The sequence below is a fragment of the Coregonus clupeaformis genome, chromosome 16, assembly GCF_020615455.1.
Source record: "Coregonus clupeaformis isolate EN_2021a chromosome 16, ASM2061545v1, whole genome shotgun sequence".
Taxonomy (NCBI): domain Eukaryota; kingdom Metazoa; phylum Chordata; class Actinopteri; order Salmoniformes; family Salmonidae; genus Coregonus; species Coregonus clupeaformis.
In genome coordinates, this window is record NC_059207.1 from 4,119,827 (window position 1) to 4,132,351 (window position 12,525).

A 12,525-nucleotide genomic window follows, 5' to 3' on the forward strand; every position below is an offset into this window, starting at 1 on the left:
TTACCATTGACCAATCAGACCCAACAAATTACAGTAACATGATCAACCTGACCCAATCTCCACAGGATGTCACAGCATCCAAAGGCTTGTGTGTGTGGGGGGGATGAGGCCAATGCAGATAAGGCAGAATAAAACCTTTTGCATACAGTAGTTTAGAGTTCACCCTGTACAGATACAAGTTACCACAGAGATCATACATCAATATAGATGGCATCAAAGTTCTCCTCAGAGGACAAGTTTCAGACGAATACCAAACATGGCTGCAATAGCATTAATCTAACAGACCTTTCAATAGAGGCATGTCCTCTTAACAGGGAAGGGCTGACTGGCCCTTGAGCATCGTCTTGGTCCATTTGCCACGCGGCCCCGGGTAATTTGGGGCAGGGCCTACATACGTCTCTTTATGACGTTTTATAAGTGACGTTGTATTGCTGACGCTGTCCTGTCTGACTCAGTGTCTGTCTGACTGTCTGTCTCTATGTCCTTGTCATATTGAGCAGTGTAGAGAGAGACTACAGCCACTGACATCCACTCTCTGTTTGTCTCTTTACGCCAACATCACAGAGAGGGCGTGTGTGTGTGTGCGTGTGTGTGTGTGTGTGTGTGTGTGTGTGTGTGTGTGTGTGTGTGGTGGGGGGCGATAGAGAGAGAATAGGAAAGGGGGAGGGAGAGGAAGGGAGAGAGACGAGGAGTGAAGGAGGGATTTTGAATCACAGAGAAGGGAGGAAAAAGGAGAGCAAAGGGGAGGGCTTAGGGAAATAGGGAGAGAGAGAGTGCGAGGGCGAGAGAGAGGGAGCGATAGAGAGCGAGGGTGAGAGAGGGAGCGAGAGGGAGAGAAGGAGCAAGAGCGTGTAAAGCATGTTGCTGTTGCTGGCTCTGTAATGCACTGTGAGCAAAGGAGGAGAAAGAAAGAGAGAGAGGGAGAGAGAGAGAGGGAGTCACACACACACACACTGTCTCTCCACGCACGCACACACACACACACACACACACAGAAACGGAGAACTGTCTTCCTCGGGAGATTGAGACAAATGCACACATTCTCTCTCTCACTCACACACACACACACACACATGCTCTCTCTCTCGCACACTCACACAGAGGGAGTGGTGAAGGCAGGCATGAAGACAGGCTCCGGTGCGTTTTGAAGCAGGAGAGTAAGAGCGAGGACTAGCCAGCACAGAGGACAGACGAATCTTAAGCTTGAACGGACCACTGTCAACTACCTACCAGCCCCCAGCCGATGAGCGACAGCTACAGCCACAGCACCGTAAGAGACTAGTTACCTGTCACCTCCATCCCTCCATCCCTCTTTCCCCCTCTCCTCATTGGTGTCTGTGTGAAGGGCACTCGACTGTAGTGGTTCTGTAGTTAGCGCGCCTTGCAGAGTTGGAGATCTGAGGGGAGGATAGGCAGCAGGCGCACTGCATGTGTTCCCCCTCTCTCTCTGCTCTCCTTCTTCATCTCTCTCTCGTTCTCGCGCCTTCGTTCATGAATGTCACCTCTGTGTGTGGGAACTGCTGGGATTTACAAATGTTTCTTTCTCTCTCCCTCTTCCTCTCTCTGTCTCTGTCGCTCTCAGGGGGTAGGTGATAAAAGGGGTTATGCCAGGAGAGCTTGAAAGGAAGGGAAGATCCAGCTCTCCGTCCATCCCTCCGTCCGTCCGTCCGTCCGCCTCTCCTCCTCCTCATCCCTCTTTTTTCGGAGCCGATATCTCAGGTCGGACTGTCCCATGTTGAATTCTTTCCTTTTCACTCGTCATTCTCTTTTTTTCATGGAGGGATGTTAAAGATCAGGTGAAGAAAGGAGGAGCTACATTGTGAACGTCTGTCCGGTCGTGTCATTTATTCATTTTTTTGTTGTTATTTCAACGATCCCTCGTTTCTCCTCCTGACTGAATTGAAGAGTGTGTGTGAGACGCAGGACTGGAGCCTATGAGGACTTTGAGACTGATCTGTTTTGACATGATTCGGTCGTCAGGCAAATTCTCTCCTATCCTGACGGAGCTGTGTCAAAGTTAGCTGAAGCTTCAGGGAGAGGAGGGGGCCGTGGGGAGGGCCTGTGGCCCACGACAGAGCACCCACACTGGGACGCACACAGAGAGGGACACTGGCATAGTGGTTCTTCTCACCCACTGTTTTCTGTGTACAGGAAAATGACATGAGTTTTCTATTGTCCTGTTGCCACAGTGACGGAGGGACAGTGACATACCAGGGCAACACCTGAACAACAACAACGTGAACAACAGCAAGGACAGGCAACAGCCATATCTAAAGGACAACAACAGTTAAACCACCAGTGACAGCAACAACGCACTGCATCTAACCAAACCTCAACCAGCCAACACCTGATAACTTTGGGTGGGCCTTTGACAAGGACTCCACCCTCCATCTCTCCATCCCCCTTTCTCCACCTCTCTCTCTGCCGTGGTGTTCTTCTCCCTCCATCCTCCAGTGAAAAATCCCCTAGTGACCCCCACTCTTCTATTATATTTCTCCAGATATTGTTGACATTATATTGACATTTATATGTCAATCTAGGCAAGTTTGCTCAAAGGATTCTGGGTAATCACCCCGGGCGGTGCTCCATCGCCCTGGGTGAAAGGGCAGGGGGGCGGCCCACGGTTCCCCCCGACCACAACCGGGTGAAGAGCGGGTGCGGGCAGCAAGATGGCGGCTCTCGCCAGCTCGTTGATCCGCCAGCGGCGGGAGGTGAAGGACCCCCAGGCCAACCGGCAGGTGGCCAACAAGAGGAAGCCGTGCCCCAAGGCCAACAAGTCCCTGTGCCAGAAACAGATATTATTACTCATATCAAAAGTCCGACTATGTGGCAATCGAGGGCGAAAGTTAGAAAAAAGACCGGGTGAGTCAACACTTAAATATACTTGTCCATCTATCTTTCCCTTTTTCTTTCAAGTTTTTTTTTCTTTCCTTCTTATCTTTCTTTCTTGTCTTTCTTTCATTCCCGCTGAGATTCAGGTTTGTATCTTTTTTATTTTTTATTTTATTTATTTTTTATCCTTTACCTCCCCTGTTACTGAACACACATGCAGAGGATGAGTTGAGTCTGTGCTCCCGGTAGGAAGGTGTTCTGTTCAGCCAGTCTGTAGAGAATCAAAAAATCTCCAGACGTATATGTACTCACTTTCTGACATTACAATAAAATTACATTTTGTTTCTCTAACACAATTGAACCATCTAAACACCTCCTTTCCCCTGTTACAATCCACCTCAATGGTCAAACAAGTGTCCTAGTATACATGATAGAGAATGAACCAGAAAACGGACCGCTTCTCCGTCTGTAATGGCTCTGATTATTGTGTTACATGTCAACAAGGCGGACCGACCAGCAGACAGGTCCTGGTCATTTGCGGCAGTCGAATGAACTTGACATGTGGCGTAGTGATTTAGCGCTGTATAAAAATGTCACTACCCTCATTTACGATTCTGAGGGCTGTTCACTGAGGGGCCCCCAAGGTAACTGGCTTGGGACTATTTCTACAGTAGGTGTTGTGTAAAATAAAGCGTGTGTGTGCATGTGAATGTGTGTGTGTGTGTGTGAGTGTGTTTGTGTAATAAACCCATAGACACATTTAGCCTGTCAGAGTAAATCTATCACAATACATTTCTGGTTACCGGAATTAAACTAGACGTGAGGAGGCATATTCCCAGACTGCTTTGGGGTCTTCGTCGTTTTATCTGGTGGTGTTTTATGACCTCCTATTTAAATGGACCAAAATGAGGTTTAATGGTGGCAACAGTAATTCTATGAGGTAGTGTGAGACACTTGGTTCGGTATGACATCTGAGAAGACAAACAGTTCTTAAAGGGATATTCTGGCAATTAGGATGAACTCGTGGACACCATTTTTATGTCTATGCCAATGTTAACTAGAAAATGGCTTAACTTTCTACTATAAACGGCTTAATTGCCTAATCTGAATATTATTCTCAACATTGTGATGCTTGGAAATAAAGAGCACATCCTGATTTTGTGATATTCACACACATCTCTGTGACAGATGTACACATCTCTATGCTCTTGACATTTGGAACTGGTCGTTTGAAGTAGTTAGTGTGCTGGGTGTCAATGAATTGGATTGACTTAGGACTGTGACGTCACCTTTAGCATATATTAGCCTTTTCTCTCTCAGTATAAAGTCTTCTATTTAATATTATATTTCAAAGTATGATTTCAGGCATATTGCTTTAAGAAATTGAAGGCTCAATTACTGTTTGATGCTGTTTGAGGTTTCTTGCTATTGTGGTTGGAATGTTGTGTGAATGTTCTATAAATATTGTGTGAACGTTCTATAAATGTTATGTGAACTTTCTATAAATCAGTGGTTCTCAACTGGTTTTGCCTCAGGACCCACATTAAACCAATCTGGAAAATAATTTGTAATGCTATATTGATAGTAATTGTAGCAATTATATGACAAAGGAAATAATTCAATGTTGCCCATATTCTTGATGAAGAATGTTAATAAGCTCACTGGTTTGAGACCACAAAATCAACCAAATGTCCTAAATAGCGCTGCTAATAGCTCTAAATAAAAAAATACTGTGATTGAAGAAAAGAATATCAGAGGTGAAATTATTTAATCACTCTCCCTGGTTTTAGTCGTTTAGTCATTTCAGTTCAGACCAGTTGAGAATCGCTGCTATAAATGTTGTGTGAACGTTCTATAAATGTTGTGTGAACATTCTATAAATGCTGTGTGAACATTCTATGAATGCTATGTGAACGTTCTATGAATGTCGACCCACTATATTTCATCAGGATAATCACCATGGAAACCTTGCCCCTGAACACAGCATCTGCCGTTGCAGCGACCGCACTGTAATTACAGGTGTAAAATATGGCGGGACACACGCACGCACACACAATCACACCGACCGAGGCCACGGTGAAAACAGATATAAGGCCAGGTCCTAATGGCCTGCCATTGTTTGAGACCCATTCCTTTTCTCTAAAATCTCATTGTTTTATTATGGCAATACAAGCCCCTTTGCTTTCTATGGGTTCTCCACAATGGTGGCATTCACTAGAAGATATAGCTGGCCCCTGTCATTGTGGGAATATTGCAGAGAGAGAGAGAGAGAGAAGAGAGTATGTGTTTTGTTTGTGTTGGTGAGGGTAGTGGTGCGGGTGATATGTGTCAATATGTTTTAGTGTGTTTGTGTGTCACTGTGAGTGCTCCAAGTGTTCATGCGTGTGTGGCAATGCAATCCCTTACAGAAAAACCACATGAGATGTCCATTAGAGAATGAGGATAGTGGTGAATATGTTAGAGGGGGAATAATTAGCTACACACACGTCCTAGCCATTGACATGTGAAAAAAAAAACGTGTTTTTGGAACACTTCACACTTGATCTGAGGATCTGATGTGTGTCCCTAACTGACCCTCCCCTCCTCCCCCCACCCGGCGGGTACTAACCCACACTAATGACAGCCCACCCTCCACCGTCCACTACAGCCCAGTCAGCTGTTAAGAAGGTCAGCCTGCCCCACTGCAACCAACACTACAGGGAGGAGGAATCACCACATGGGAATCAGTGAAGGTGCGTGAGTGCGTGTGTGCGTGTGTGTGTGTGTGTGTGTGTGTGTGAGAAGGAATGGGATGATGTATAGGACATATAAATGCTGTTAACCAAACAGAATACAGTAACACCTATACCACACATCAGTTTAGAGGCACGCTCGTCTATTGTGTGTGTGTGTCTGCATGCGTGTATGTCTGCATGAGGATGTGTCTGTGTGTCTGTGTTTGCATAGAGACAAACGATGTGGTGACAACACACACACTCTGGCTGGCTGCTGGTGTGTATAAAGGAAGTGTTTGTGTGTGTGTGTGTGTGTGTGTAGAGGCAGCATGTGAGCGGTTCATTGTTGCAGTGTGATTCATCAGGCCCCGTCAGCACTGCTCATTAACACACTGATTTATCAATAACACACACACACACAGATTTGATCAACAACACCGTGCTCAGTTTAGAGAGCAGCCATTCAGCCCTGCACACACACAGTGGTATTGGCCTGTCCGGAGGTTACCCCAACATCCCCCCCACACCCCCTCCCCCAGAGTTCAAACCCTTATCTTCTCAAGGACATCTGCTTTCTTACCCTCTCTTTCGTTCTCTCTCTCTTTCTATCCCTCCCTCTCCCCCCTCTCTCCCTCCATCCCTCCCCCCACCCCTCGTCCCTCCCCCTCTAAGTGTATCTTCTCTCCCTGGCTAAAGTAACCATGGCAGTGTTGTCAGTGAGCCAGGGAGTTAGTCAGGGACAATGGGGAGCTGGGGCATTGTGTATATGCTACAGTACATAGAACCAGGAACCAGTCTATTGTGAAGCTGATATGTGCATCTAGAATGTACAGTAACTCTAATTATTACAGGGGAGTGGCTGCTATTGGGGATGAGATGACAGGCATTCACTGTTGTGCGAGGATTGTGTATGCATGATGCTTGATGCAAGTAACTACATTTACATTACATTTTAGTCATTTAGCAGACGCTCTTATCCAGAGCGACTTACAGGAGCAATTAGGGTTAAGTGCCTTGCTCAAGGGCACATTAACGTCATTTAGCAGACGCTAGTGGGATAACCAGTGGGATAACCACTTTACAATTGGGGGGTAGAAGGATTCCTTTATCCTATCCCAGGTATTCCTTAAAGAGGTGGGGTTTCAAATGTCTCCGGAAGGTGGTGAGTGACTCCGCTGTCCTGGCGTCGTGAGGGAGCTTGTTCCACCATTGGGGTGCCAGGGCAGCGAACAGTTTTGACTGGGCTGAGCGGGAACTATGCTTCCGCAGAGGAAGGGGAGCCAGCAGGCCAGAGGTGGATGAGCGCAATGCCCTCGTTTGGGTGTAGGGACTGATCAGAGCCTGAAGGTACAGAGGTGCCGTTCCCCTCACTGCTCCATAGGCAAGCACCATGGTCTTGTAGCGGATGCGAGCTTCAACTGGAAGCCAGTGGAGTGTGCGGAGGAGGGGGGTGACGTGAGAGAACTTGGGAAGGTTGAACACCAGACGGGCTGCGGCATTCTGGATGAGTTGTAGGGGTTTAATGGCACAGGCAGGGAGGCCAGCCAACAGCGAGTTGCAGTAGTCCAGACGGGAGATGACAAGTGCCTGGATTAGGACCTGTGCCGCTTCCTGTGTAAGGCAGGGTCGTACTCTCCGAATGTTGTAGAGCATGAACCTGCAGGAGCGGGTCACCGCCTTGATGTTGGCGGAGAACGACAGGGTGTTGTCCAGGGTCACGCCTAGGCTCTTCGCACTCTGGGAGGAGGACACAGCGGAGTTGTCAACCGTGATGGCGAGATCATGGAACGGGCAGTCCTTCCCCGGGAGGAAGAGCAGCTCCGTCTTGCCAGGGTTCAGCTTGAGGTGGTGATCCGTCATCCATACTGATATGTCTGCCAGACATGCAGAGATGCGATTCGCCACCTGGTTATCAGAAGGGGGAAAGGAGAAGATTAGTTGTGTATCGTCAGCGTAGCAATGATAGGAGAGACCATGTGAGGATATGACAGAGCCAAGTGACTTGGTGTATAGGGAGAAAAGGAGAGGGCCTAGAACTGAGCCTTGGGGGACACCAGTGGTGAGAGCACGTGGTGCGGAGACAGCTTCTCGCCACGCCACTTGGCAGGAGCGACCGGTCAGGTAGGACGCAATCCAGGAGTGAGCCGCGCCGGAGATGCCCAGCTCGGAGAGGGTGGAGAGGAGGATCCGATGGTTCACAGTGTCAAAGGCAGCAGACAGGTCTAGAAGGACAAGAGCAGAGGAGAGAGAGTTAGCTTTAGCAGTGCGGAGAGCCTCCGTGACACAGAGAAGAGCAGTCTCAGTTGAATGACCAGTCCTGAAACCTGATTGGTTTGGATCAAGAAGGTCATTCTGAGAGAGATAGCAAGAGAGTTGGCTAAAGACGGCACGCTCAATAGTTTTGGAAAGAAAAGAAAGAAGGGATACTGGTCTGTAGTTGTTGACATCAGTGGGGTCGAGTGTTGGTTTTTTGAGAAGGGGAGCAACTCTCGCTCTCTTGAAGACGGAAGGGACATGGCCAGCGGTCAAGGATGAGTTGATCAGCGAGGTGAGGTAGGGGAGAAGGTCACCGGAGATGGTCTGGAGAAGGGGAGGAGGGGATGGGGTCAAGCGGGCAGGTTGTTGGGCGGCCTGCAGTCACATGTCGCAGGATTTTATCTGGAGAGAGAGGGGAGAAAGAAGTCAAAGCATAGGGTAGGGCAGTGTGAGCAGGACCAGCAGTGTCATTAGACGTAACAAACGAGGATCGGATGTCGTCAACCTTCTTTTCAAAGTGGTTGACGAAGTCATCCACAGAGAGAGAGGAGGGGGGGGGATTCAGGAGGGAGGAAAATGTGGCAAAAGAGCTTCCTAGGGTTAGAGGCAGATGCTTGGAATTTAGAGTGGTAGAAGGTGGCCTTAGCAGCAGAAACAGATGAAGAAAATGTAGAGAGGAGGGAGTGAAAAGATGCCAGGTCGGCAGGGGAGTTTAGTTTTCTTCCATTTCCGCTCCGCTGCCCGGAGCTCTGTTCTGTGAGCTCGCAGTGAGTCATCAAGCCACGGAGCTGGAGGGGAGGACCGAGCCGGCCGGGAGGATAGGGGGACACAGAGAGTCAAAGGATGCAGAAAGGGAGGAGAGGAGGGTTGAGGAGGCAGAATCAGGAGATTGGAGGGAGAAGGATTGAGCAGAGGGAAGAGATGATAGGATGGAAGAGGAGAGAGTAGTGGGAGAGAGAGAGCGAAGGTTGCGGCGGCGCATTACCATCTGTGTAGGGGCAGAGTGAGTAGTGTGGGAGGAGAGCGAGAGAGAAAAGGAAACAAAGTAGTGGTCGGAGACATGGAGGGGAGTTGCAGTGAGATTAGTAGAGGAGCAGCATCTAGTGAAGATGAGGTCAAGCGTATTGCCTGCCTTGTGAGTAGGGGGGACGGTGAGAGGGTGAGGTCAAAAGAGGAGAGGAGTGGAAAGAAGGAGGCAGAGAGAAATGAGTCAAATGTGGACATAGGGAGGTTGAAATCCCCCAAAACTGTGAGGGGTGAGCCATCCTCAGGAAAGGAACTTATCAAGGCGTCAAGCTCATTGATGAACTCTCCAAGGGAACCTGGAGGGCGATAGATGACAAGGATATTAAGCTTAAATGGGCTAGTGACTGTGACAGCATGGAATTCAAATGAGGAGATAGACAGATGGGTTAGGGGAAAAATTGAGAATGTCCACTTGGGAGAGATGAGGATTCCTGTACCACCACCCCTCTGACCAGATGCTCTCGGGGTATGCGAGAACACATGGTCAGACGAGGAGAGAGCAGTAGGAGTAGCAGTGTTTTCAGTGGTGATCCATGTTTCCGTCAGCGCCAGGAAGTCGAGGGACTGGAGGTTGGCATAGGCTGGGATGAAGTCAGCTTTGTTGGCAGCAGAACGGCAGTTCCAGAGGCTGCCTGCGACCTGGAACTCCAGGTGAGGGGTGCGTGCAGGGACCACCAGGTTAGAGAGGCAGCAGCCGCGCGGTGTGGTGCGTTTGTGTAGCCTGTGCAGAGAGGAGAGAACAGGGATAGGCAGAGGCATAGTTGACAGGCTGTAGCAAATGGCTACAAAAATGCAGAGGAGATCGGAATGAAATGAGCTAAGCATCTGGGAGAGGAGAGAGCAGGGCCTCCCTCACCAAAAACTTCTACCTCAGAAACTAAAATTGTTTCACTGAACCACCCGAACAAAAACTCTCCCAACTTCCACCTTTAGAAATCAGAATTGTTGTGAACCACAGCGGTTCAATGTTTAAAGGAATAGACTCAACCCACTTTATTCAGCTAGCTAACTATGACACCATAGCTAACTAGCATGCTAGCATCCAATAACACACAGTTTAACACACAGTTTAGCACCAACACTTGGTCACAACAAACCACCAATAGTGTGTTAACTAGCTAACTAGCATGCTAGCATCCAGTAACACACAGTTTAGCACAAACACTTGGTCACAACAAACCACCAATAGTGTGATAACACACTAAACAGATCATTCGTGTCTGTGTCAAGTTCCTTTCATGACGCAGCAATGATTAAACGTTGGCTAGCTAGGACAAGTATATTGTATTTAGCTACTACAGTACAGTTAGCTGGACGTGTTGGGTAGCTAGCAATGGCCACTGTGTTGACTTTGTTTGAAGAACGGCTAGCTAGCCAGCTTCGTGCTACACCCGGCACACAATGGCTACTGTGTTGACTCTGACTGTTCGAAAAAACGGCTAGTTAGCTCGCTTCGTGCTACAGCCGGCACGGCCGAAGACACTGCCAAGACACACCAATAGTATGATAACACACTAAACAGATCATTCGTGTCTGTGTCAAGTTCCTTTCATGACGCAGCAATGATTCAACGTTGGCTAGCTAGGACAAGTATATTGTATTTAGCTACTACAGTACAGTTAGCTGGTCGTGTTGGGTAGCTAGCTATGGCCACTGTGTTGACTTTGTTTGAAGAACGGCTAGCTAGCTAGCTTCGTGCTACACCCGGCACACAATGGCTACTGTGTTGACTCTGACTCTGTTCGAAAAACGGCTAGTTAGCTCGCCCGTGCTACAGCCGGCACGGCCGAAGACACTGCCAACCTGCAGTAACTACCCACAACAACCCACGATACCTAGCTATGACGCCGTAGCTAACTAGCAAGCTAGCATCCATTAACACACAATTTAGCACCAATACTTGGTTACAACAAACTGCCAAGAGTGTGTTAGCACACTAAACCTGCAGTAACTACATACAGTAGACAGTATTTTACACACACACACACACACACACACACACACACACACACACAGCAAGTTTGTCAATAAGGATATGGGTTCATCAATAAGGATATTGCTTTCCGATTAATGTTGTAGCGTATGAAATACACAAATAAAACTCCTGCAATAAACCATAGAAAATTAAACTATTTGATCCCCTGCTGATTTTGTACGTTTGCCCACTGACAAAGACATGATCAGTCTATAATTTTAATGGTAGGTTTATTTGAACAGTGAGAGACAGAATAACAACAAAAAAATCCAGAAAAACGCATGTCAAAAATGTTATAAATTGATTTGCATTTTAATGAGGGAAATAAGTATTTGACCCCTCTGCAAAACACATTACATTTACATTTTAGTCATTTAGCAGACGCTCTTATCCAGAGCGACTTACAGTTAGTGCATACATTTTTTTTATTTTTTTTATACTGTCCCCCCGTGGGAATCGAACCCACAACCCTGGCGTTGCAAACGCCATGCTCTACCAACTGAGCTACATCCCTGCCGGCCATTCCCTCCCCTACCCTGGACGACGCTGGGCCAATTGTGCGCCGCCCCATGGGTCTCCCGGTCGCGGCCGGCTACGACAGAGCCTGGATTACTTAGTACTTGGTGGCAAAACCCTTGTTGGCAATCACAGAGGTCAGACTTTTCTTGTAGTTGGCCACCAGGTTTGCACACATCTCAGGAGGGATTTTGTTCCACTCCTCTTTGCAGATCTTCTCCAAGTCATTAAGGTTTCGAGGCTGATGTTTGGCAACTCAAACCTTCAGCTCCCTCCACAGATTTTCTATGGGATTAAGGTCTGGAGACTGGCTAGGCCACTCCAGGACCTTAATGTGCTTCTTCTTGAGCCACTCCTTTGTTGCCTTGTCCGTGTGTTTTGGGTCATTGTCATGCTGGAATACCCATCCACGACCCATTTTCAATGCCCTGGCTGAGGGAAGGAGGTTCTCACCCAAGATTTGACGGTACATGGCCCCGTCCATCGTCCCTTTGATGCGGTGAAGTTGTCCTTTCCCCTTAGCAGAAAAAACACCCCAAAGCATAATGTTTCCACCTCCATGTTTGACGGTGGGGATGGTGTTCTTGGGGTCATAGACAGCATTCCTCCTCCTCCAAACACGGCGAGTTGAGTTGATGCCAAAGAGCTCGATTTTGGTCTCATCTGACCACAACACTTTCACCCAGTTCTCCTCTGAATCATTCAGATGTTCATTGGCAAACTTCAGACGGCCCTGTATATGTGCTTTCTTGAGCAGGGGGACCTTGCGGGTGCTGCAGGATTTCAGTCCTTCACGGCGTAGTGTGTTACCAATTGTTTTCTTGGTGACTATGGTCCCAGCTGCCTTGAGATCATTGACAAGATCCTCCCGTGTAGTTCTGGGCTGATTCCTCACCGTTCTCATGATCATTGCAACTCCACGAGGTGAGATCTTGCATGGAGCCCCAGGCCGAGGGAGATTGACAGTTATTTTGTGTTTCTTCCATTTGCGAATAATCGCACCAACTGTTGTCACCTTCTCACCAAGCTGCTTGGCGATGGTCTTGTAGCCCATTCCAGCCTTGTGTAGGGTCTACAATCTTGTCCCTGACATCCTTGGAGAGCTCTTTGGTCTTGGCCATGGTGGAGAGTTTGGAATCTGATTGATTGATTGCTTCTGTGGACAGGTGTCTTTTATACAGGTAACAAGCTGAGATTAGGAGCATT

At 48.0% G+C, this 12,525-nt stretch overlaps 1 protein-coding gene across 2 annotated transcripts in view; it reads left to right on the plus strand.

Moving 5' to 3' along the window:
- The first annotated feature begins 817 nt into the window (after positions 1–817).
- The window catches only part of fgf11a (fibroblast growth factor 11a), a 135,727-nt gene continuing 124,019 nt past the window's right edge, over positions 818–12,525 (plus strand). Inside the window, exons 1-2 of one of the 2 annotated variants that reach the window (XM_045225856.1) lie at positions 818–1,270; positions 1,583–2,862. In XM_045225856.1, the coding sequence (XP_045081791.1) occupies positions 2,670–2,862 (193 nt within the window). In that variant the 5' untranslated portion in view covers positions 818–1,270; positions 1,583–2,669. Of the gene's footprint in view, positions 1,271–1,387; positions 2,863–12,525 lie in introns of those variants that run through there. The other variant, XM_045225857.1, reaches the window with a different exon arrangement.